The following is a 27,500-nucleotide window of genomic DNA, read 5'->3' on the forward strand; positions in this document are numbered from 1 at the left end:
AAGAAGCACATTAGGAATTAGGACAGGTCCAATAGACACCTCACTCCCCAAGCACTGCCGGACGTCTGACCCGGCTACTGTCAACAATTTTATATGTTACAAAGTTATCTAATTTATACATTCCCATACTCATATTCATGTTGTTCTCAAATGAAGCGTTTAGAATTGAGAATAAACCAACATAAATATAACATCAGAAAAGAGCAAGTTTCAAGTGGGTTGTTTTTACATTTTAGGGATTTTAATCATTGCAATGATTGGGATAACACAAAGAAAATTGGCTTAAGTAAGGACATTAAGGAGAGGAATATCATAGAATCATGTTATATGAGAACAACATGAATATGAGTATGGGAATGTATAAATTAGATAACATTGTAACATAAAATTGTAGACAAGTAGCCGGGTCAGACGTCCGGCAGTGCCGAGAGAGTGAGGTCACTATTGCAACCTACCATTCTATGGTCACTACCTATGTTGACTTTATTTATCACCGTAACATTGCTAACGCTCTTGCTTTTGTTCTTACAAATTTATCACATTTAAAATGTCCATAGCTCAAGATTATATTTTGATCAAAAGTGCCTAATATTAAGCAAGATTCTATTACATTTCTTTCATGTAGATTTTTTCTTTTGGCTAATATTATTGCCTTGGACCAATCAATATGATGGTTGTATAATGCTTTGTGTTGAAACAACGCACTATTTTCCTGGACAGATCTCACACTATATTTATGTTGGGAAATCCTTGTTTCCAAGTTTTTCCCAGTTTGTCTAATATAAAATTTGTTATAGTCTTGGCAAGGAATTTTATAAACAACACCGTTGTTGTTAGGCGGGCTGTTCTTAATCAATTTTTTCTTAATGGTGTGGTCATATTTAAAAGCTACTTTGATATCTAATGTCTTGAGTAAGTTGATAATATTAAGAAAGCTTTCATAAAACGGAAGAACAAGTGTATGAAATTATTCATGATTTTCTTGTTCTTGACTGTATGCTCTGTAAAAACGTTTCTTGTCAGTATTGTGACAATATGAGTAGGATATCTTAAATTTTCTCCAATATTCCGGATAGTTCTAATTTCGTCTTAAAAATTCAGGGTCTGAGATCCTGTAAGCTCTCAAGTACATGGAAACAAAAACTGATATTTTACATTGATATGGTGATTAGGATAAAAATGAACAAAGGAGAGAATGTTGGTAGGTTTTCTATAGACTTTTGTTTTCAGAATACCATTATCTCTAATTATTTCAACATCCAAAAGAGGGCAAGCTGTTGTTATTTTTTATTTCAAGAGTACCAGCGAATTTACATTAATAAGGAAATCATCAATATATAAGTTATTAGGCCAGAAACACAAAACATCGCCTACATATCTGAACCAAATAATTTTTTAATCTTTAATAATTGGTAATATTTTTTTTCTCCAAATATTCCATGTAGATTTTAGCTAAAACAGGGGAAAGAGGATTCTCCATAGCCATCCCGAAGGTCTGTGTGTAATATTTCCCCTCAAAGACAAAATAATTATTTACACACAAACTTTTTAATTTTGCAAGGGATACCATCAATCCTGTTACCTAGATTATTTGGAAGAAAGGTTAAAACATCTTGAATTAGAACAGTAGTAAGTCCAGTAACATCGACACTAACTAAATTGTAAAGATAGTCAATATTAAGAGATTTAACCTTTTTAATCAAGTCTTCACTATTTTGAATAAAAGAGTTAGAAATAGTACCCACAAAGGGAGAAATTTTTGTCACAAACCACTTAGAAAGTTTATTGCTCACAGAGCCTACAGAACTGATTATGGGTCTAATGGGTTGGTTTGGCTTGTGAGTTTTAATAAGCCCATACAAATAAGGTATAGAAGGATTCTGTATAGAAAAAATATTTAATAAAATCTTCTCTACCTTTAAGTAATTTTCTTAGCTCTTTATGGAAATTATTGTTTACCGTGTCACTAGGATCTTTGTTAAGTTCATAATAAGTGTTTTCATCTTGTAAGTGATCAATTACTTTTTTATCATAATCAATGTTATCCATTATGACCAAGGTGTTGCTTTTATCAGATTTAATGATGGCTTTAACCAAAAAAAAATTGAAATGTATTATCTTTACAATTAAGCATACCACCATAAATTAAACCCCTAATTAAACCACTGTTTTCATTTCAATGTTTTTCAAATCTCAAAAGAGACAGCGGTTGAGTTAGAACATTTCTAAGACAACACAGAACGCTTAATGTCATTGAGGCTTCTCTGGCAATAGCTGAAAGATGAGTTTTTCGTTTGATCTCAAGAGAACCTTATTGGGTGAAATAATTATTAGCTGACCGGGCTGTACCCTCGCAATATCGAAGGTGAGCCTCGGGTGCAGGCTGACACAAGTGCATACACGACCGGGGATCCTCCGGACGTGAGGAGACTGGGGGTCACAGCCGAACTGCTAACGGGCGGCCGGGATGCAAATACGCGGAGATGAATGGCCGAAAACTTAGCGGGCGTGCTGAGCCAGGCGTGGAGGGTGGCATAGCCTGACGAAGGGCGTGTGGGACAATGCTTCAGCTGACAACAACAACAACGGAGTGTCGAACGGTGAAGGTTGGGTGGCGGGGATGGGGAGGAGGTGGGAATGATTCTTCGTCTACAAGTTTACCAACGGGATCTACCATCGTCCAGCACCAACGCTGTTCACTCCCGATCAGCTGAGCCTGAAGACGTCCAGCTGCCATCCACCTGGCAGTGCTTAGAACCAAACACAATCTAGGTTGAACCTGTGCGAACTGCCTGGGGACCTCTATGCCGCTGGCGCCCCCTTATCCCATGCTCGCAAAGCGTCCGAATCTGAGGACATGGCATGGGTAGTAGTTATCTTAACGCTATATAAACAGTATATAAACCGTTATCTTAACGCTATATAAACAGTATATAAACCGAACATACAGACATTGCCTGTAGTGGAAGAGATGAAATGTGGGGCTCGAACCCATTACGAGGAAAACGCCAGGTCAGCATACTTTCGATTACGTCACCGAAGATCTGTTTCACCAATACACTAAGATATATACAGACTGAAACGAAAACGCAAATGAATCCCGGAGAATATGCAAGAGGATTTACATAGAGCGTTCGAAAACGAGTACTTCATTTGCTTGTGAACAGACCTAAAGGACACCGTGGCAGTTTGGTGTTTCATAGTGTGTGTGCAAATCCAATTCGCCCTCTTGTGAATTCTCTGGGGCGGCAGCAGCAGCACGCCCTCTACGTTCCCGCCACGTCCGCATCACGTCAACTACGTGACAGGCGACCATCTATGACAGGTCCATAACAACAAAATGAAAGACATGTACATGCATGTCATGCCACTCACTTTCCTTTTTTAAACAAGTTATATATGCATGAAAACACACACATACACACACGCACACACACACATACACACGTACTCACACACATACACACACGCACACACATACACACAAACGCACACACACACACACACACACACACACACACACACACACACACACACACACACACACACACACACACACACACACACACACACACACACACACACACACACACACACACACACACACACACACACACACACACACATATATATATATATATATATATATATATATATATATATATATGTGTGTGTGTGTGTGTGTGTGTGTGTGTGTGTGTGTGTGTGCGAATAAATCACAAAAACACGTGATTCACAAAATGTGTAATAAAACCACTAGGAAAATAAAATGAAAGGTGACCGAACGTTTTCGTCTATTCTAGACATTTTCTGTTAGCCTTTGAAAATGTCTTAAATACACGAAAACGTTTCGGTCACCTTTAATTTTATTTTCCCAAGTGGTTTTATTACACACACACACACACACACTCACACACACACACACACACACACACACACACACACACACACAACACACACACACACACACACACACACACACACACACACACATATATATATATATATATATATACTGTATATATATTATATATATATATATGTATGTATACATATATATATATGTATACATATATATATAGTATATATGTATATATTTATGTATACATATATATATATATATATATATATATATTTTATATATTTATATATATATATTATATATATATATATATATATCATATATATATATATATGCCACGGTACATTGTGACAGGTTGATGAAGGTGGAAAAAGAAGTCCACGGGTCTAGTTCCGAGTTCCTGAGTTTATTCCTGACCGGTTTCGCTCTATGCTTCTTCAGAGGAATAATGACTCTGGAATGAAGCTGGCGGTATAGTCTGAGTAGGACCGTGTTCCCTCCTTGGAGGTGAGTTCCGTTTGGGTTGTACAATTTTTAATACAATGAACACAAGTTATAATACAGTATACAATAAATTTTTGTGATGTTATTATAAAAACAGCTCCGGTCGTGTGTGGAATGTTGATCGAGGGTGTAACAGTGCAAGTGAAGTGAGTGGTGTAAAAAAATGTGGGAATCCTAAAAAAGTGCCAAAAAATAAGAAAACTTATAGTATGAAATAATATAAAGATACATATCCAAGGATAAATAGAATAAAATAAAATGAAATCAAATGAAAATAAAATAAAATAAAATGAAAATAAAATAAAAATGAAGATAAAAATAAGAAAAATAAATAGATAAATAAATAAATAAAATTAATTGTCTAATTTAAAAGTGACATGACATCTCATCGCATATCGGGTGTGTGACAGAATGTTATAAATTAATACACTATTCATATATGGTGCAGTTTTATTATGATGCTGCAAATAATAAATAAATAAATAAATGGATGATAACATATTCGGACAGAATAAAAATAATAATAACAATGATAATAATAATGTGATTAGTGGGCAACGTTCTCTTTGACACATCATTGTATGACCTAAGATGTAGTAATGTAATTTAATTCAAAATGAAGTAATATAAAATGAAACAAGAATAAAACAATGAATAAATAAATACCAAAGAAATATATATAGTAAAAACAAAAATAAAAATAAAAATACGAACTGACCGGTGTAGCCGGTTCAAGTGACTCCCCGTTTCAAAAGACTCCCCCAGTCAGATCAACCTAGGTTCAGACGACTACCCGTCACTTGAAACTAGGTTCAGACGACTCCCCGTCACTTGAAACTAGTTTCAGACGACTCCCCACCCGTTTGAAATGACTCCACATTCGAATGAACCTAGTTTGAGATGACTCCCCATTCGAATGAACCTAGTTTGAAATGACTACACATTCGTTATTTCTGTAATGCGTCAAATTTTGTCTTTATCTTTTTATCATTTCCTAGTTAAATGTTAGTCCCCAATAGATGTAGTATTGCGGCGATCTGTGATTGTTTATTTTTGTGTGATTGTTTCATAAAAACCTCGAACAGGAAAGATACAACTGGTGAGTAGGCATATTCTATAAATTTATAATTTTGATTGACATTCGTTATAGTTTTAATGCGCAATTTTTGTCTTTATCTTTTATAATTTCCTAGATAAATATGTTAGTTCCAATAGATGTAGTATTGCACGAAAGAAAGGGCATGTGAGCGGTTAACCTAGTTTGAGATGACTCCCATTCGACACAATGAACCTAGTTTGAAATGACTACACATTCGTTATTGCTGTAATGCGTATTTTTTGTCTTTATCTTTTATCATTTCCTGGAATAAAAAAAAAAAAAAATGTTAGTTCCAATAGATGTAGTATTGCGCGACTATGGATTGTTTCATAACCGAACAGGAAAGATATAACTGGTTCGAGTGTGATCGTTGAAACCTTTGAAATGAAACGAACATGGACAAATTACGGAGGTTTGTTAATTGCCAGTGTTCCCAAGATTTGTTAGTTGTCAGTGTGGTATCGTGTCGTGTGCTACCATGGGGGGGGGCATTTTAATACTGAAATGGACGAGGTGGAAGAGTTCCTGAGTCAAAAAATTATCCAGTGCATGTTTGGAAACATCAAGAAAAAAAACAAAGCTAATTTTTCGAAGGAAGTGGTTCAGGCATTCACAATCCAAGACGACTGTCTGAGGTATGTTCATAAACCGAACAGGAAAAATATAACTGGTGAGTAGCCTATTCCGTAAATTCATAATTTTTATTGACCAATTCGTTTATTGCTCTAATGCGCAACTACAGAGATTATTGCAGCAGCCAACATGTTTCAAGTAATGTTCTGTGTTTGGGCAAAGTATGGATCTATTCACACATGGCATATACATAGGCCGAGATAGAAGGTCGTAAAATCCTAAAAGATTCAGTGTACCTTGAGAATAACGCAGGCAACCATTTCAATGTAGTTATACGTGTGTAGTATAATTTGTAATAAGTAATAAATAGGTCATTGTAATTCAAGAAAAAAAGTAATCATGCATAGTGTAATTAGTAGTTGTTGTTTTTTTGTATGGGGGGGGCGACCTTAATAAAAAAAAAATCAAGCATCCAATAATATAATGGGAGTCATTTCAACCTGATGGGGAGTCATTTGAAACCAGTTTCAGTTAACTAGGGAGTGTTATCAATCTGGTTTCATTTAACTGGGGAGTGTTTTCAAACTAGGTTCAGGAGACTCCGGGAGTCATGTTTTGGGGGAGTGTCTTGAAACGTCTACACCGGCCTTAAGCCCTCAACCCAGGAAGTGCGGACGTTTGGGCACCGGATGGAGTTTGTCGTTCTATGTGGGCGCTGTTCTGGGGCAGGTTCTTATGGCTGCGTATTGAGCTGTGAATTTTTCCCATTCTATATCCCCTACTTTTTGGTTGATGTTGGCATTGGTTGTTGTGTATAGGGCTTCAATCACCTTCCTTTGTCTTTTTGATAGACCTTTCTTTACTACCTCTGCCTGTTGCCAGTCGGGAAGATGTCCTTCCTGATCCACGTGGCCCACCATCGCGGTGTTGAGAGGCGGTGGTGACAACTGTGACAAGTCATATTATGGTGAGAGGCACAGGGAGGCCTACATCGGTCAGAATAAGAGAGCACAAGGCTCTACTGTTCCAGCACGAGCCTGCGTATATATATATTATATATATATATATATATATATATATATATATATATATATATAGTATATAATATATATATATATATGTGTGTGTGTGTGTGTGTGTGTGTGTGTGTGTTTGTATGTGTGTGTGTGTGTATGTTTCACCTTGGTCTTTGGATTACGTGTTGGACTTGTGATCGACAGCTATTTCCCTCCCGGAAGAGAGCTCAGAGCTCATATGACCGATCTGTGGGTAATGCTTTGACCTTACACGCACACACACACCCAACTCCCCGCCCACGAGAGTTGGAGTAAGACTCGAAGCGCAGCGATACTGAAATTATTTTTATCCCCGCGCAGGATTCGAACCCGGACCGCCGTAGTGACAGTCTGGGACTCTACCAACCTCGCCACCGAATCGTGTGTGTGTGTGTGTGTGTGTGTGTGTGTGTGTGTGTGTGTGTGTGTGCGAATGAGTATGTGTGTGTGTGTGTGGAGGTATATAGATCTGTGATATTATCAGAGCAAGATTTCAAGCATCGACGCATGCAACGTCGACTTCTTGCGGGGCGTGTGCAGGGGGGTTGGGGGGAAGGCAGTTGTCCTTTATCGCCGGGTTCTTTTGGTGTCCAAGATGATGGGGCTGGTTGACTTTACCATCGGAGTTGGCGGGGAGGAACTTTAGTGCAAATGTAAGTGCTCCTGAGGACCTCCCTTCTGTTTCTGCACCCATCGTCCATGTGTCCCTACTAAATAGGTCGGTGTGGAGGTGCTCTCTCCCGGGCTGTCGGGTGCTGGCGGGCAAGCGAGTCAGTCCCTCTTGGGTTCAGCCAAGAGATTTCTCCTGACGGAACTCTAGCTCGGCTGTCATGGTCCAGGGGTGGTGGTGGTGGTGGTGGTGGTGGTGTGTGTGTGTGTGTGTGTGTGTGTGTGTGTGACGTAAGCGGAATAGGAAACACAGGAGTCTTAGTCTTTGAAAAAGCATACCTGCGAAACTAGTCAGGAATAAACTCAAGACTAGACTCCTGTGTTTCCTATTCCGCTTACGTCAACCTGTCAGAATGTCTTCATATATATATATATATATATAATATACATATATGATATATGTGTGTGTGTGTGTCTGTGTGTGCGCGCGCGCGCGCATGCGTGCTCATGCAGTTTTGTTTTTAGAATAATTTTACCTGACGTATGACTCACGTTTTGTTCAATATGCATCCAACCTCAGTAAACAAATAAGTAATATGCGGTCTGGCAGAATCCGAGGAGGTAATGAATATGTTAAGGTTATGGTCGACCTAAAAGGCATGTCGATTACGTTTCTTAGGTAATTAGCTGGGCGTCGCAGTACGACAGTTTGGACGCACGCGCGAAAACTCTCGCTCCGTGAATTCACGAGATAGTGACTGTGTCTGGCAGCGTGTGTTGGTCGTAAAAGCGCGGTACTCCTTTAGAATGTCTATACTATCGCGATCATTTGTATAAGCGAAGGGCGGTTTGATTTTTTCCACGGTCCATAAGACATGCAGAGAACACCTCCATAATTGCAGGTTAAGGGCGAACTCTCTACCCTGCAAAGTTGATTTTCGTGACATTCAATCCTCCGAAGCGGGACCGGGTAATGATGGCAACTGCGTTGAACCGAGGAGGACCTGATTCAGTTCGAACGAAACGCTCAGCACCTGTCCTTCACTCTTCAGCTATGGCACGGAGCCTTCCTCCGCAGTGACAAGCCAGTGGTGGCCAAAGGCCGTGCCATTGCCAGAACCGGGACCCTCTCTTTCATTTGATCGGTTGAGGGCTGAAACGACGTGGGAAATGCGAGTTCGAGCGGCGGAAAGCGCAGCTGGCTCCAGCGGGAGTCAAAGAGCTCTTCCTGCAGGAGGAGGTGTGTCTGCCTCCGCGGGGAGTCCTGGCGCCGGCGGTGGCGTCGTCCGCATGTCCACACTGGACTACATCGTTACCAAAGTCAAGCGACACGTGCGCTCGGCGTCCTCCGAGGAGACGCTTCCCGCCAAACCTGCCAAGTAAGTCCGAGGACACGTATTCTACCACTCCTATTTCTATAATTCGATCCTTAACCCTTTCACCGCCACCATGGTGCATTGCATGGGTTGTGTGTGTTCTGACGTGTTGTGTTGTGGCTAACGGCGTTGGTCATTTTTCGATCAAACTATCGAGCAAGATCAACTTGCTCGGTAAAGGAATCCAACCCTGTGAGCGACATCAAATCGCGAGGAGCGTTTTTTCTTAGCGTTGCGTTTGTGTTTGTTGCACGCAGGTGCAGCCGTCTTGAAAGAAGACACAAGGTAGTAAGCGCTGAAACTATCAGTTGTTTTAAGAAACGATTAGACAACTTTATGGATGGTGATGACAGGTGGTGATGGATACGGAGCTGCCTAGTGTAGGCCTTAGGGTCTCTTGCAGTCTCCTTCATTCTTATGTTCTTATGTCATGTTACCTCGTGTTACGGTTTCCTTCACACGACTACTGCAGACTTCAATTCTATATCTCTTCACTGTGAGAATAAACACCGTGAGAGATCGAAACCTTTATTGGTACGGCGTTTCGCTTGTTACAGCTTTTTCAAGTACAGACATGTCAAACACTCTGAGTATATATAGGCCAACGGTCTTGTCGGCTTTTGCCATTGTGTTTCAACATCTCTTCACTATGTGACTTATGAGGCAAAATTGGTGACCGTGGCGTGTTTTCTAGAGGCTGTGGGTCTCATGCTGCAAGAGAGAACCAGATCAAACGGATGGATGGGTTGATTTATATGTGATGTTGATATTTATGTATAATTTCGTTATCTAGGTCTACATATTGGAGGAGGTTGATTCCGTATACCCTACATGCAGTCCAGGCGATGCTCCAAACATCAAGTGTGATGTTCCGACATGGGGCGTAGGTTACCTCTTATCGCCCAACATGGACCTGTTTATTAGTCAACCAGTCTGCCGGAATTCCATATTGTTCTGATATTCCAAACACATAGGACAAAGGTCGGAGCTCGGCGCCTCCTGGGATAGGCTTCCCACCTTCTTTCCACTTCCAGAGGGCATTCTGAGTTAGCTGTAGTTTTAACGAGGTCTGATGGGCCAAGTATATCCACATGAAGCCTGCTTAGAAGTAGTATGTTTCTCTTCTTTGGTGAGAATATTATGGAGGCTTTGTTTCAGTTTTTGGGAGTTCTTATCCATCCTGATTAATAACAGTTAACTACAAGTTGAGTCGTGGGATATGGTTACATTAGTGATTAGGAGCACTTATTAGTTTGTTTAAATGCATTAGCAGTCTGTCCCGCCTATGGTATTCGTCATGCAAATCACATGAAGAAAAAATTCTATGAGAACGTCACCAGGCTCGACTTGGGTTCAACAGAAAACACCTCGCAGGTGGCGGTTTAAACTCCATCCGGAGGTGGAGCCTTCAGGGGCTGGCACTCGCTCTCTGAACGGGTCCCAAGGATTCTGCCCATCAAGTTCGGCAATCCTCCTCTCACTTCACAGAAGAGCTGATAACTAACGGCTCCTCCTCCTTCTCCTCCTACCAACTGGCGACATGGACAACATTCCAATGTTTCATCCTAGAGCTGTTAGGTTCCAAGGACCATTACTGGTTACTGCGGGATTTTTGGATTTCCAACCACTTATGCTTAGCAGCAGCAAGTTATTGGAGACCAACGGGGAAAGAGAGAGGCCAAGACTGACTGCCGGACAAGAGAAGGAATACCGAGAAAGGAAAAGAGCTCGCGGTCATCCAACCCCCATCGAGGAAGGTTTTGGAACTGGGGAGGGAGAGGAAGAAGTCAGCTGGCGGTAGGAGGGTGAGGAAGACAGGGAGTACAGAAACAATCCCATCAGGTACCCATTGGCCTTGTGTGGGAGAAGGCGCCGGGTCCTGAGTTCGGGGCAGCAAGAACCGAGAGGGCGTTGGCGACAAAACAGGAGAGGCTGAAGGTGAGCATACGCCCGAACATCGAAGGCTGCCACGCTAATATAGGGGATAAGAACATAAGAATGAAGGAGACTGTAAGAGACTATAAGGCTTACGTTAGACAGTTCCATGTCTGTCATCCCCATCCATAAAGTTATCTCGTCTTCTGAACGACCCATTGTTTCAGCGCTCACTACCTACATGGTTACTAAGTCTATTCCATTCGTTGGGCACTGTTGATAAACCAGTTTTTGTCTGTTTCCTTATTGAACCTAAATTCGTCTAATGTGGACGACACCAATAGGAGTAGCAGGAGGGGAGGGGAGGGACAGAAGGGGGGAGTCTGGCAATAGTGCAGGTGAAGGGAGAGAAGATGAAGAGCCTGCCCCATTCCCAAGGAAGCGTTGAGGAGTTTTCACCGAAATCGTTACCTTTGCTCTATCATGAGATTTAGAAAATGTTGGAGCAGGAGGTGACAAATAGTTACTGCTGAAAATCGGAGAGGAGTGCGAGACTCGAACTCACTGGAAGGTATATACAAGACCGTCAGTTTCCGATAGCGCCAGAGCAACGGGAGAGGAAGTCGGATAATAGGCATCAAAGGCTATCTCTCTAGATTGAGAAAGGACATGGGCGAAGGATATTTCAGGCAGAGTTCGATGAAGAATACGTGTGACAAAGGGCCAAGAGAATAATGAACCACCATACCAATGCAGGGCTATGGTATAACAGACATATGGCTGTCCTGATACATTTTTTTCTAGTTTGAATTCAATTAGGTTGCGATCACTAGATACAATGGTTTCACCGCTGTCTGCATCACTAATGTTTTTGTGCATAGAGATTAGTACACCTGATACATTCCTTTGTAGGCTCTTTTACGTGATGCGTGAAGTAAATGGCGTCATGGCCTCTGCACGTACCTCTGGTGTGGAACGACACGCCCCACTCATTAGCCTACTTGGGAGCAACATGAACCTAGGAACATCCGCCCACTCAGCACCTCTGGCTCGCCTTAATACACGTATTGCATTTCTGTCTCAGTTCTTTCGCTGTTTTTTATGGCCGTATCAACTGGTAATTGTCAGGCACACTCTGACCCCGCAGTATTATGATCTGCAGAATCCTGTCTTGTACAAATATCCTATAAAATGTTTTCGCAAATGTCAGACCATGTGTTACCTCTCCCCTTCTTCTGTGGAAATGGGAGTTTCTTCCTATTGGCATTTTCCCGCCCAAATACCTCTGAAATCAATTTACATGTGTGCTGTCAAAACAAAGCATATTCCCTTTTAGTGTTCGGTTTGATCACATACCTGTCGTGTGCTGTAAATTACTTGTTTTCCTTGTTTAAACAATTACGTGTGTCTTCATGGTGGACATTTGTGTCTGCATGCGCCTGTTGTCAATCCTTGGCCACAGACCACCACAAAATAGATAAGATTGCTAATAAATAAATGAGCCTGGCGAAAACTCCGCCTCAGAAATATTAGACACGTCTTCCTCCGTAGGGTGCATCACCATAAATGTCCCAACACAACTGTAAGAAAAAACAATAATAGTTGTGTTGACATAGATTTACAGCTACTATGGTGATTTTGGCAATGTAACAGTAGTCTTTTTCCATTTTCGTACACGAGCTGTCGATCAGTAACTGCTCAGTACAGTAATGATTGTATCCGGTTCTGACTTCAACGTAGCATTGTCCCCAGACTACAACAGTCCGCTTGTGTTTGTTTTTACATTGCTACGGAGTGTGTCCTTGATTCTCGGTGGTTGCGTACTACACATCCATTGTGATAGTCAGCTGTTTTTAATCTGTTTATATTTAGTCTGTGAGTGTCCGTGTCGCCTTGTCAGCACTGGGGGTGGTGGGATGAGTCGCCGTGAAAATGACTTGAGAGAAATTAAGACTTTCCTTTCCAGACATTCGGCCATCTAGGCAGATTTCCTTCGTTCATTTGGGGGAGGGTCTTCAATAATTATATGGGAACTTATTTTGCTTTTTTATTTTGTGGAAACCATTCACTTTGGTAAATTATTTTTCCTCCGCCGCAAGACATGAGTCTTGTTATGTCGACTGTTTGGTGCCTCTCACTCACGTAAGGTTCTGACGTGGAATGAAATTGGCACTTGCCACGTGACCTTCGCAGACCTGAGTTTGAACCCCAACGGCTGGCGGCAACTGCTGCTTTCCCTCTGCTGTTCGATCACGGACGGCAAAGGCGACCATTACTTACATTATATCGAGTTCCCATTTGACTGATTAGAAAATATTGCATCCTTGCCACGGCGTAGGTAAAAGGATTTATAATTACCAAGAGAAGAAACTGTAAAGCTACAGTTACCGTAGAAAAAGAAACATAACTTTTACTGGTAAATAACAATGGTTTTCCTTGTCGAAAGGTATGGTCTGTGGGACTGTCCTACATGAGAACGTACTCTACTTTGGGGGTGTACAGCAGAAAATATATCTTTTGTTGGTTTTATTCTTTGTCTGTGGGATATATGATCTGTATATAATGAGCCTACACATGAGATGCCCTTCTATGGGTGCCCTTGGGGGGCAGACTAAAAAATAGTGAAAATACTTTTCTGTTGGTGGTCTGCAGCCTGTAGAACCAGTGAGTCCCGACGTTTTTTTTTTTTTTTAGTTTTTTTTTTTTCGTTTGTGACCCCTTTCCCAAAAATTAGAAAATCTCTACCCAGTGCTATCAGGAGTTTGTTTTACACATTTTTTTTAGTGAACATGCATTTACTATAATGATTAAAACGTGGATTTACACTGCAAAAATAATCATATAAAAACATGTAGCAAAGTAAATTACACTTGTATTCCTCCAAACCCCAGCGCCGACCCCGGTTGAACATGTCCATACAACCAACGTAATCAGCAACGGGTTGCACTTTGTAACAGCTGACACACAAACATGAAGGGAAACAAACATGAAGGGGAAACATTATTATGTGTTGTACGGTAAACTAAATATCGTTAAAAAACAAATGATCGTTGAAATGATGTAACGTGATGTTGCATTTGATCAAGAAAATTGAAAGATCAACAACTCGACTTAATGTGGCGTTTGACCCTAGAGGTGACTAGCAATTATTCCTTCGAAAACTAAAAATGAAGCAGATAAGGCAGGTACAATAGTAATAATAAATAAATAAAGGGCATAATCTTTATTATTTTTGCCGGATGCTTGATATCCATTGTCGTCGATGACTGGCTTTGGTGATCCGTTGATTTGTGTACTCGTAATTGTTTCCGGCATACTGAGAATGGGCTCCTGTTCCACATGGCAAAGTAATTATTGTGTCAATGTGATAACTGGCACTTTGGTCTTTTTGGGACAATATCACGCCGAAAAAGTGTAGTCGTATATGCAGTAAAAGAGAAACTTAAAGGTACCTTTTGCTCGGTACGATATCATTAGCCTACCACAGGTCACCTGCATCACACCTGGCATCATATTTGGGTAAACACGTTGGTAAGTTTGGTTTAAATGATCAGCCTTGTACTTTACATCTCGAAGCAAAGGAACCCCATCATTCAAAAACAAAGAATTCGTGCCCTAGACAACATGACAGGGAAGACAACAGAGAAAGGAGGAGAGTGTTAAAATAGTGCAGCATTCTTTTTTGAGTGAAGATGAGTCTCTAATCACAAAAGAAAGCTGCGTGGCTCTGGTCCGTAGGAATATCGCTAAAGTGACTGCATAAAAGGTATGCAGCCCAAACGAGTATCTTGGGAAATATTTTATCCAGTCATCGTATAGAAAGACTTGCCCATTGTCGTGGTATGAAAAGTTTAATCATCTTTTCATTGCGATTGTGCTCGTTTCTCCATATTAAGTTGAGGTAGTATAACATTTGATACATTCGTTACTGAGGGCATGACCACATCATGATGAACAATTACAGTTCACTGGCTTTTTAACAAGCGTTTCTATTCTTGGGGTCAATACCACGCCAGTCTGTGCATTTCCCCCTCCTTACATATTTGTCTGTGGACATCGATAAAGACAATGGAGGAGGGATTCCTGTCAGAAACTAATTTTATCTTTGTGATTGTTATTATCAACGACCAGGCGTACAGGAAAGTCTCCTTGTTCCCTAGAATGACACAACCCCCCCCACCCCCGGACCCTGCTGCCGCGTCGTGGACTCGCGTAGTACACTCACCCGAAGCCCGGAATGTTGCGTCACCACGGCGGCTCGCCAGAACTGGTCTGGCAGACGGACAGACAGACGGACGGACGGACAAGGCACATTTCTTCTCCAAACTTTCGCCTTTGTCTTGTACCCCAACTCTCTCTTTCTTTCTCTCTCTCTCTCTCTCTCTCTCTCTCTCTCTCTCTCTCTCTCTCTCTCTCTCTCTCTCTCTCTCTCTCTCTCTCTCTCTCTCTCTCTCTCTCTCTCTCTCTCTCTCTCTCTCTCTCTCTCTCTCTCTCTCTCTCTCTCTCTCTCTCTCTCTCTCTCTCTCTCTCTCTCTCTCTCTCTCTCTCTCTCTCTCTCTCTCTCTCTCTCTCTCTCTCTCTCTCTCTCTCCCTCTCTCCCTCTCTTTCTCTCTTTCTCTCTCTCCCTCTCTCCCTCTCTTTCCCTCTCTCTCTCTCTCCTCTCCCTTCCATCTCTCTCTCCCTTTCTCTCTTCTATTTCTCAATATCTACCCCCCCCCACACACAAGTGGTCTAAGTTCGAATCCCACCCAAGGCTGAAATAATTTCAGTATTGCTGCGCTGAGAACTGTTACATCAACTCTCATGTGCGGGAAGTTGGGTGTGTGTGTGTGTGCGTGTAAGGCCACAGCATTACCCATAGATCGGTCATATATGAGTTCTAAGCTCCTTCGGGAGTGTAATAGCTGTCGATCACGAGTCCGACACGTGATCCAAGATCATGGTGAATCACACACGCAAGCGCACGACACACCACAACTTATCAAGTGGTTAGCGTCGTGACCTGTCATTCTGCGGCACAGGGATTCCGCCCTTTCAGGTTCTGAAAGCTCCACTTCACTGCAAGCCGTTACTGTCCACCTTGGACATTATCCAAAAATGGGACGACAAGAGCTTGGAACTCTCATCTAGAAGAGTCATAACTTTCCATCACGAGTCCAGCACGTGATCTAAGGCCGTGATGGTGAATCACACACCGTCCTCGCCCCTCCCCCCCCTCCACGTATCTTCCTGCAATAGTGAAAGTTTTCGACACTTCTCGGGAATTTCAGACATGCAGGCTATCATGTCCGAGTGTGCTCACTGTTCGCGTTACTGGTTGGTAAGATGATGCCATTTGTTCGACGTCATGACTGAAAAATGTGAGAACGATCTCGGTACTACTGGCGCAAGAGAGAAACACTCATTGCGTTGCCTCCCCTTGGGCATGATCATGATGGTAGCAGCAATGTGGCAAGCGTCTCGTTGGCCGGTACCGCAGCGAGCGAGATCATGGATGTTGGAGGGAGAGGCAAGGGAACGTAGCGTACAGCCCCCCACCCCCACCTCCCCCCACACCCCCTCTCTGCACCTCGTACACGCTGTAACACTAGGTGCAACAACCGACAGATCAGCGCTGTAGCAATATCAACTCTCCACGTGCGCCATTGTAAATTGCACTACAGTCATGGTCTTGTTACTGCTGTTCTACATAACGTTTGCTGTATTCCAGTCCTGCTACACCCTACCTTTATGAATACAATTGAGAAAACGAGTTCACCGTCGTTTTGGTTATATGTTAGCCTTAAAATTATTTCAAGTCGCATTTAATTGAAACAGTCTTGGTCGTGGAAATAAACGGAAACCTCAGTTTGTTTATTTGTAAGGAAGTGGGTTCCAAGGCGGCATATTTCTTCGACTGCTGCCAGAGATCAAGAAAACCAGAAAGCTTTGAAGAATTCATTTTCTCAACTGCATTGTTCAGCCAAGGTCTTAACAGGCCCTGTGTTTATAATTTTTTATTTCATCGTTCATTTGATTATTGGTTTCACCGAGGGTTATTAATTGCAATGCTGTCCTGATGGTAACACCGCGCGATTTCGACGCCATAGCCGTTCGACCTCCATGCAGTGAAGGTGATGGAACCAGCCATTACATTGTGGTTTCTTTTCGCCTTTTGGTGAACTTTTCCTGCAGGTACCGAGTGCTGATGATATTTGGCTACTGCAGAATGATATCGACAAAAGTGCCTTGCAAGAAAAATAAAGATCTTAGAAAAATTATTTGCTAATTGTTTTGGTTCCGGTGTCTGGAGAATCTGGAAGCTTTTCGCGTGTTTACTGCTTGCGGTTCTAAGTAAGAGAGCATTAAACAATCCTGAAGTCTTTCTCTTTTGTCTTTCTCCCTTTATTGAAGGAACCACGAGTATATTCCAGTGGTAAAACTATATGGATTGCATTTCCTCTGATGTTGCGTCAAATGGTGCTATATGACTCGCCAGACGAGCTTTTCTAAGTTGTGGTTCGAGTTAAAGCGTTAATCAAATCGGAATCGACATTGCGATCTCCCACCATCGTTCCTTTCCATTGGCTGAGGCCTGTCACCACTGCCGGTAATAACTAGCAGGCCGTTCACCATCGCAGCAGCAGCAGCCGCAGCGTTGATTGCCCTCGCAAACAGATGGTCTGGTTTCACTGTCATTGCCAGACAGCACTCCCCGGTCGGCCAGTACATGCGCGTGGAACAAGGGTAACATCAGACATTTTCGCCCGCTATAACCAGCGCTTCTGTCCTTGGGGGCAACATCACACCGAAGTGGTGGTGTCATAGAGGTTTTGGTACAGGAGGGAGAGGTTAGCTGAGAAGGTTTTGGATATCTTTATTTTTTATTTCATGTGTGAAAATATAGCTTAGAAGTTAGGAAAATAAAATGCACGTTTCTAGCGTTTTATAGTCTTGATTTTATCCAAATAGCGCATGATCTTAAAAGTGCCTGATAGCAGACGAACTTTTCAATGTTGCATTTTCCACCGCTAGGGCATACTGATGACGTAAAAGTTGCTGTTTACATTCTTCAACATGACCAATGCGCAATACGAAAGTGACTTCACATCGAGTGAAGAAGATTAGCCCTTTCATGTTCCAATGTGGGTACGGTAAAGGGATATATGTGCGAACCAATTCGGATATCCAAACCAAATTCAACTGACGAAGAACCTGTCGAGAGTGAGGAATCCTGAGGATGAAAGCCCACAACGTGCGAGAAATAAGAACGGGTGAATTCGTCAGAATGCATTACTGCATGCACGCTTTACATACATAAATGCATACCACCAACCACACATCACGCCAGACCAGATACACGATTTCGTTGGTTTGTCATCAGACGTGCGGATAAAGATCTGAAGGCATGAAATGGTAGGCCTTAGCAGACGTTGATGGGCCTGGGCCTATCTGCCAGGCCCCAGCATGCCCAGCAGCGCTGGTTTTGATTTTTTGTTAGAAAAACTTCCACACGACCACCAAGATGACCACGTTCATAGTGCATGGATAGTTCATCTGTTCATGCAATGAGGAATTAATGTGTTTTACTAACTATCCTTGTCTTTTACTAACTATACTTGTTTTCGTTTGGTTAAAAAAGTCAAAGTGATAGTCAAAACCTACATGTCAGTCAGGTTCATCAATGTCCATGTGCCCAGTATCTGGCATGTCTGGTTCCCAATCAGGATCGGTGTCCATCATTTTATCACCATGTCGTCCACCACTCGATTCCCCTCACTACTACTACACCCAAGACCCAAGGGTTTGTCCAACTTTGACTTAGATAAGGCAACTGTCGCGGGTAGGGACGCAGAGACATCTGTGACAGGTTCAGTCTGGGTTGGCGCCACATCCGTCAACCAAACTGGGCAACCACTCACTTGGACACCGATATCTTTGGCCATGGCTCTGTTCATTTGTGTCCCTCTGTTCACCGCTTCTGGCCTTATGGAAACCTGTACGGGTTTGTGAAACTTCGGACTTGGTGGTACAAACGCTCGAGTTGCAACAGAGGTGGATTTCATAGGCTGAAATGAGTAACACCCAAACTTTCAAGAAAGTCTGTGCACGGATGAATCATCTGATCTATGCCAAGCTTCATATTTACTGGCAAAAGTTTCAAGAATTCATGAATTACAAATTGTTTTTATCTGTTGTAAGATACAATAAAACAGGCCTATGTAGCGAAGAGAATAAAGGAATTATTTGACTGAAGGGGAGAGGAAAGCTATCAAAAGATACTCACAGGCATGTCTATAAAATGACCTGCCATAGGTAGTGGTTGCTGTGAAGAAGAGAAGCCATCAATCATATGCCCGGCACTGTCACCGTGGTCACTTTCACATTTCATTTCAATTTCGCTGGTAGTAGTACTTGCAGGTGAATATTCATCTTAGGCATTTATTTTGTAACAGCTGAAAAAAACATTAGGTCTATATCAGCCAACAATTCCTCCCTCCTGGTCAAGAATAATTAGGTTTAACTCCTGCTGGGGTGGTGGTGGGGGGAGGGATTCCATTTGTTTAACTCTCTCTCTTTCTCCCCCCCCCCAAAAAAAAAAGCAGACTTTAATTTGGTTGACTCCAGTTGACAAGACGTGGTCATAGGCTTATTATGTAAACCCCTGTCAGCATGGTCATGCCTGTCACCCTGGTGGAATGGTGTGATCATATGCATAGGCCTACAGGCCTTGCTAGCCTATGCCATGACCGTACCCCTAATCTGCTTAGGCCTAGCCCAAAAATCGTTAGTTAAGCCTAACCATGCTTGTTAACGATTGTCAACGACAGCGTAGTTAACACAGGCCTACCTATACACTACATGATACAGACTGATACACCTACTTCCCGGTGTTGTCTTTTTTCAACGGCAGTGCTCTTTCGACGTTTGCTTGCCAAACCTGGAGTCTCATCTATGACAAAAATTGTCGGTGTTGCATCTTCTTTTAGAATGGGCTTCATGGTAATTCCTAGTGACTCGGCAATACCAGGGTCCCGAGTGTACTTTTTTATGTTTCGAACAGAGTTTTGCTTTCAATCCAGGCTCCCATGACTCGTGGCTCCTACACTGAAGGATCCAGTCCTTTTTGCAAACAGGATCTTTCGGAAAAGAATGAAAATTAAGTCCATCCGCAGCAGCAAGTTTCGTCGAATCACTGTTGCAATTTGTTAAAACACGAAATATGACAGATCACTTATCAAGTTGACAACGCAGCGCTGCATTTTATAGTGCACACACATGGCATGCATCAGAATGTAAACAGCAAGATTGATGTCACAGCCAATAGAGCGTTACACAGCCGAAGATCGGCGAAGGAAAAGTTCGTCTGCTACCGATATTTTTATGCCTTTTTAGCACATTACGGAATAGTTAGGATTTATTTTTGCATTATTTGATCAAATCTAGCAATTATTCACTACCTCTGAAAACCTTAGTCGACCTGGCTGGGGAGGATAATAAAACGGTGGTGGTGGTGGGGGGTGGGGGGAAGGTCGAAGTTGAAAGTGATCAGCGTTGAGTTTTTTGAGAGGAGATAAATGTCCCGCCATAAAATAAATCTTCGTGACTCTGTTGCCTAGGGGTGCTATTAAGATCCCTAACATAGGGCTACATGAAATGTACACATGCGTGCAGTGAGGTGAATCACAGCGTTCCGAACTAGGCAACCTCAGCCCTTTTTGTTCAGTTCACAAACTCAAACTCATCAACTGACCTTGTACACTATATATACTTAGTAACTTGCCTGCCCAGGGATGGAAAATATATTCATCATGTTTTGGGTTCATGTTAATTTCCTTGTGCTTCATAGCAAAGTGAAGACCTACACTTTCTGCTTTATCAACGCCTTTTTTTCTTTTCTTTCTCTCCCTGTCCTCCTTTGTGCTTTGTCTCCGTCTCTTCTGTACCGTTGTCATCATTATGGTATTTTTGCAAATGAGATATGCAAATGCGTGATTCCCCTTTCTTGCGTTTGTATTTTGTTTTTCCTCTAAGAGTCTTCCAGTATGTCCTCTCCCTCTTTAGGGATAAACTCTGCATACCCCCTTGTGATGCGCCAATTCCCCGCTTCTCTGTAACTTGGACTCAGATATGGAATTTCAAGATTGCCAACTGGTTCCATTGTTTTTGGAGTCGTCCTCTCGGAGATTTTTTTTCTAAGTTTGTTATTTATCTATTTTTCATTTATCTATTTGTTTATTTATTTGCTTATCTATCTCCTGATGCATCTATTCATCCTCGTAGTCATTGCATTACCCATCTGTAGTAAAAAAAAAAAAAACTAGCAACACAATTCTGACGATAATGATGTCAAAGTAAAACGGTTCAACACACCAAAGCTCATGAAGCGCGCTTGATGCCTCCAACAAAATGGGAAATTTTATGGTGAGTGGAGGCCATTTCCCGCTATAGACACAAGACTGCGCGAGCCGTTCCTGTTGTTCAGACGTCATGCGACCGAAACTCGTTTTCCGTTCGTTTTTTTTGTTCAAATCGGGGCTTAATGACGCTCATTCTGTGATAGGAATGAGTAATCGGTATATAACTATCTAGAAATTAGGCGAAAGCTGCAAACTAGACAAATATACAGGGAAAGAAGTAGCGAAACTGTAGGAGAATTGATGGAAAGAAATAAAATTTTACTGAAATTTACGGTCGTGTACCTCGAATTGTTGCAAAGGAGTTAACGTAGATTTCAGCAGGTTCAATTGCGAAGGAGAAGGGGGTAGAAAAGTAGACATGATGGTTCGATGTTTTCTATTTGGAGAAACGCCAGACAAACACGGTGGAAGCCGGTCTGTGGAGAGATACGTCTGCACTACTGCCTGTACTAACGGTCACTGCCTGGTTATCACACCGGGCTATTTTTCCTTCAACCTCCAATTCATCCTCGATACCGCTCACCTGCAAAATAATCACGGCAAAATACTTTGTTTTCTCAACTAAAATACATAGAATGCTATTTGATACGTTGGAGGGAAATTATTTTCTTCCTTTCCTTCCCGAAAGCGCTGGCTGGAAATCTGCTGCAACCGTCAGGGGGAAAATAACGCAGTGTGAACAGTGTGATAATGCCTGGTGTCAAACACAGCGAATTTTCGTCAGCTGTCATGTATTCGAGTCTTTGGAAAAGGCTTCGTTTGCAACATTCCAGATGTCTCAAACACTCTTATAAACAGTGCGAAATTAAATGTATTGCTTTGTTTCGAAGATCTTGATCATTAGTTTTATTATTATTATTAGTTTTACGAAAAGAAACTTGGCGTTGGATTGATCTGATAACGGAAAATACTATCATTGAAAGCTTTTCTACTCCAGCGAATCCAAGTTAGCCTCGAAGGCGAAAAGTGGCCGGGAGAAGAGATCGATGTATACAAAAATATATATATCGTGACAGCAATGGAATCGAGTGAAATCCGTAACTCCCAAGGCTGCCGCGGATGCAGCGAAGAAAGTCTTGTCGACCCCATTCAACAGCAGGATCAGTAGCTGCTCCAGCTGCAGCTCACGTGATCATTCCAGTATCAAATAACAAAAAAAGGAATATTGGCGGTGCGGGCGGCGGCTGTTGTTGTAGCAGAAACATTTGCACCCATAACGGAACACTTAGTAACATAGACATCGCAAGAAAAATAAAAAAGTCTACTCGAGGGGCGTTTTTATTAAGAACTTGAAACTGAAAAAAAAAAAATAGAAACGATACAATCGGGACAGTGAAAATGAAAAATAAGGCAAAATGTGTAAGGACGTTCTCTGTAAGAAGGCGAGAAATCCGTAGACGTCACGATCGACGACGCGGCGACGGAGCGGAAAACGGGGGCCTTTTGAAAATACTCGTGTAGCTATTTCGTTTTCGATGATGATCGCAACTGTCCTTGAGAACAATATCGTACCGAAAATGTAGAGTCATAGTGGCGGTAACGGGAAGATTTAAAAGGTGGAGCAAAACGGAGGGATAAAAGTTAAAAGTGATCACTGTTCTTTTATAAATGAATATTCACCTCCTACAATACAAGAATGCTGCATGATTGGTAAGATAGGTATGTCACTCAATTTCGTGGAATATTAACCGTATAAACTTTATGCAGTCGAGACCCTATAGTATGCTATGGATATATGATCATTATATGTAAGAAACGAGGTGGATGAGATGTTGGGGGAGTGGTGAGGAGGGGGTGGGGAAGGGAAGGGCCACGTCGGTCCTGACGTCACGAGCTCGTGTGCTGTCCACCGTGAGACCCGTTGCGGCGGGGACGGGAGGGAGGAAGCGAAATTCCGAGCCTCCTGCTCTTCCTGTAGAAGTTGTCGTTCTCTCAAGTGCAGGAATAGCATAGGCGGCACCAACAGCATCTACATTCGTTCTTACAAGTATAAAGCAGAAGGAAAACAATAGAAATACGAAAATCGACCAAAACATATGAATCTTTTTTCCCTAAAAAAGCGTACTTTCAGGGATGATTTGATACAGGTCTTTAAGATTTTAAAGGGAATTGACAGCATCAAAAGCGACGAAATTTTTCACATTTAATGGAAATCAAACAAGAAATAAGGGTCTCAAAATGTCAGGTAGTAGATTTAATTTGGAAGTGGGTAGAAACAACTTCGCCAACCGTGTAGTAAATGAATGGAATAAACTTTATGCAGAGGCAGTGCAATGTAGCACAGTTCGAAGTTTTAATATTCATTTAGATAAGCACGTAACAATATGCTGCAATGCCTGCCATTTGTTTTATTTCATTTATTTATTTATTTATTCAATATTATATTGTTTTTAATTTTCATTATTTATTTATTCATTATTCATAATAAATTATTGCTATTTTTCTTTTTGTTTATTATTTGTTGTTATCTATTTATTTGTTTTATTCATTTGTCTGTTTTTTCCCCGCATCCGATCTAGCTACAGACCAAAAGGTCTTCTGTCGGATTGGTCTTCCTTTGTAATCCTTTGTAATAAGAAGAAACTAGGATGATAATTAGAATAGTTGGGTAGTAACACTAGTGGCAGGCATTAATGGGGTGGCCAAATTGACAGGTACAAAAAAGAGAGAAAAAAAACAGGAAATAGATATTATGAGAGTGAAGTAAAGTGAACAAAAAAAAAGAAGAAGAAAAAATCAGGTGAGAAGAAAGGAAATGGAAAGTGGTGGATGGGTGTTTGTGCGCGCGTTTGTGTGTGCATGTGCGTGTTTGCATGTGTTTGTGTGTGTGCATGTGTGCGTGTGTGTTTGCTTGTATTTTGTGTGTGTGATAGATAAAGAATAACAGATGAAAAATGGGGAAGAAGCTTTAACGGAGATAAACAGACAACAGGACAAGAAGAGGAGGAGAAAGAGGAAGAAGAATGAGAGAGGGAAAGAGAAGAGAAGTTGTAAAAGAAGCACAGGATATGACGGTGACCATCTGGCTGTCACCAAACGGTCTTATGTCCTCAAATGAATAATATCATCTGGCGTCAGCATAGGGTTTGAAGAACGCCATAGCAACGCCCTTTCTTCGATTGAATAAGATTATCCGGTACTCGCACGAACAAATTGAATTGAGCTCATTGTTATGTGGAAAAAATTGAAAGTTATTTCCCAGTCCACTGGTCTTCCTGATATGTTCTTTCTACTCCTACGAAGGCGATGTTAGTATATCGAAATAATCTCCTCTCTCGTTTTATCTAAGTGATGATAGGTGAGGAAATGGGCAGAACAATGAGGGTAGAGGTTGCGAGAATGATAAACAATGAGATCATAAATGAGGAGAAGACAAGGTGAACTGAAGGAGGAGGAGGAGGAGGAAGAGCAGCAAAAGGAAGAGGAGGAACCGGAGATGACAGCTGGCAGGGTCTGGCTTCCTGCAACGGCGACGTGACGTGGACAGGGACGCGGGGAGGAGGAGGAGGAGGAAGAGGAGACCAACCCTCTCTCTTCACATTTCACGTTGACAGAGAAAAAAATCTTAACTATTTGTTATTTTATATTGTTTTATTTGTTTATATATCCATGTATTTATTTAATGTTGTATGTTTATTTTTTCTCGTTTCTGCGCTGTGGTTCTGCCTCGTGTATTGCTATATTCATAGGCTACGACTGGTTTTGAAGTGTGGATCATGACAAAGGATTACGAAAGATTACAAAGTAGGAGCATGCCGACAGGAGACCTTTTGGTCCATAACTTGGTCGGATGCGAAAAAATATATAATAATGATAAATAAATAAATAAAAATTATAATAATACAAATAATAATAAATGAAATAAATAAATGCATAGGTTTAGTTAAATAATAAACAAACAGGTAAATAGTAGATAATAATAAATGAAAATCAAGCAAATAATAATAAACAAACAGACAAATAATAACAAAAAATGAATAATATAGAATAAATGGCAGGCATTACAGCATCTTACTTAGGTGTTTATCTTAACGAATCTTAAAGCTTCGAACTGAACTACATTGCACTGCCTCTGCAGGAAGTTTATTCCATTCATTAACTATACGGTTGCCGAAGTTGTTTCTATTTACTTCCAAATTAAACATATTTCCTGACAGATTGAGACCATTATTTTTTGTCGAATTTTCATTCAATGTGAAAATTTTGTAGCTTTTGATGCTATCAGTTCCCTATAGAATCTTAAAGACCTGTATCAAATCACCTCTGAGTCTTCGCTTTTAAGGGAAAACAGATTCATACGTTAGTCGATTTTCGAATGATTTGTTTTTGATATTTGGAATCAGTTTTGTGGCTCGCCGTTGTACTTTTTCCAATCTATCAATGTCTTTAATAAAATTCGGTGACCATACGGAAACAGCATATTCCAAATGTGGACGAGCTAACAATTTATATAGCTTGTTAATGAGAGATGGACTATTGAAGTCAAAAGATCGCGCAATCAGTCTTAGAATCTTGTTTGTTTACTCAGAGGCTGAAATACACTGCTTAGATGATTTGAGATCGTTACTGATAATTACGCCGAGGTCCTTTTCACTATCCACTTTTGTTAACGAATTTCCAAATAACTTGTAATCGTACTTACTGTTATCTTTACCTATGTGCATAACCTTGTATTTACTTGTGTTCAGTTTCATTAGCCACTTTTCAGACCATTGTAGTTTATTCAAATCTTCTTGAATATCTAAATGGTTTAAGTGATCATTTGCCATTCTGCACAGTTTTGTATCATCAGCAAATTTGGAGACAATAGATTTTAGTCCGTAGTCTATCTAATTTATATATACTATGAATAGAAGTGGCCCAAGAACGGAATCCTGAGGAACTCCACTCGTAACATTTTTCCATCTAGAAGTTTTGCCATTTAGAACAACTCTCTACAGTCATTCAACCAATTAGTAGTCCAAATTTATAAGCTACCACTTACTCCGTGTGAAGCTAATTTAGTAAGTAGTCTTTCGTGAGGGACGGTATCAAAAGCTTTTGCAAAGTCTAGATATATTAAATCTATATTGTTTCTTTTGTCATAATTCGAGATGACTGTGTTGTAGAATTCGAGTAAGTCACGCAAGAACGTTTCCGTCTGAATCCATGCTGGCTATCATTTATCAAACGGTTACTTTCTAAATGATATTTGATAGCTTCTCTGATGATAGTTTCCATCATTTTTTCTACGATTGAAATCAAGCTTATAGGCCTGTAGTTATCTGGTTTCTTTTTGTCACCTTTTTTGAATATGGGAGTAACGTTAACTAGCATCCATTCTCTAGGGACATCTCCGGATATGATGGATTTCTTGAAAATAATTTCCAATAGAACAACAATCTCATTTTTCATTCCCTTTAATATTCTTGGATGCCAACCGTCAGCCCATGGTGTTTTATTAACTTTGAGTTTTCCTGTACATTTTTTTTCTTCTATTATATTTACCGTAGTGAGTAAGTTCACCCTAGACTTTTCACAGGTTTCAGTTTGAAGTTCACTTTAAGGTGTTTCGTTTACGAATACTAAGCTAAAATATCACACATTACTTAATTTGAATTTTCAAGTTGACCGTTAGCAGATAATAGTGGGCCAATCTGATTCCTATTAACATTTTTATTTCTAATGTAACTATAGAATTCTTTGGGATTCTCTTTGGATTTATCAGCGATATTCATTTCGTGTTGCAGTTTTTTTTTCTTTTTTTAAATCTCTCTGTATTATTACACAACTTTGGTAGTCATTACATGCACCCGAGCACTTGTATTTCTTATAAGCCTGTCTCTTTTTAGCAATAATTTTTTAGATCTTTTCGAAGATATAAACTTCGCAGGAGGTAATAAACTTAACAAGAGGTATTCGCTAGCTGGTGTCTCGGCATCAAACGAGTTCTCTAGCTGAGTCACGGAGTAGACTAAAGTTTTCCATGCTGATAAATTTGATCCCAATCCACCAAAATGAGTGAAAATCTAAGGTATGATAATACTTAATCGTTAAAAATTGTAACCTAAACCACATTCCTACTTGAATATCAAATATTATAGAATCGTTTTAAGAATCGCAAATCATGGTAAAATTCTTCCGATTCCGATCACTGAAAAATGCTTG

The 27,500-nt window shown here is 41.0% G+C and overlaps 1 protein-coding gene across 2 annotated transcripts in view; it reads left to right on the top strand.

Moving 5' to 3' along the window:
- Positions 1–27,500, top strand: part of mwh (multiple wing hairs) — an 88,328-nt gene that overhangs the window by 17,407 nt on the left and 43,421 nt on the right. Inside the window, exon 1 of one of the 2 annotated variants that reach the window (XM_076187957.1) lies at positions 8,475–9,081. The exons of the other annotated variant lie outside the window; for it this stretch is intronic. Within the exon in view, the coding sequence (XP_076044072.1) occupies positions 8,873–9,081 (209 nt within the window). The 5' untranslated portion in view covers positions 8,475–8,872. Of the gene's footprint in view, positions 1–8,474; positions 9,082–27,500 lie in introns of those variants that run through there. 2 annotated transcript variants of the gene reach the window in all.

The sequence above is a fragment of the Oratosquilla oratoria genome, chromosome 7 (assembly GCF_046742065.1).
Source record: "Oratosquilla oratoria isolate Oo_2021 chromosome 7, ASM4674206v1, whole genome shotgun sequence".
NCBI classification, from domain to species: Eukaryota; Metazoa; Arthropoda; class Malacostraca; order Stomatopoda; family Squillidae; genus Oratosquilla; species Oratosquilla oratoria.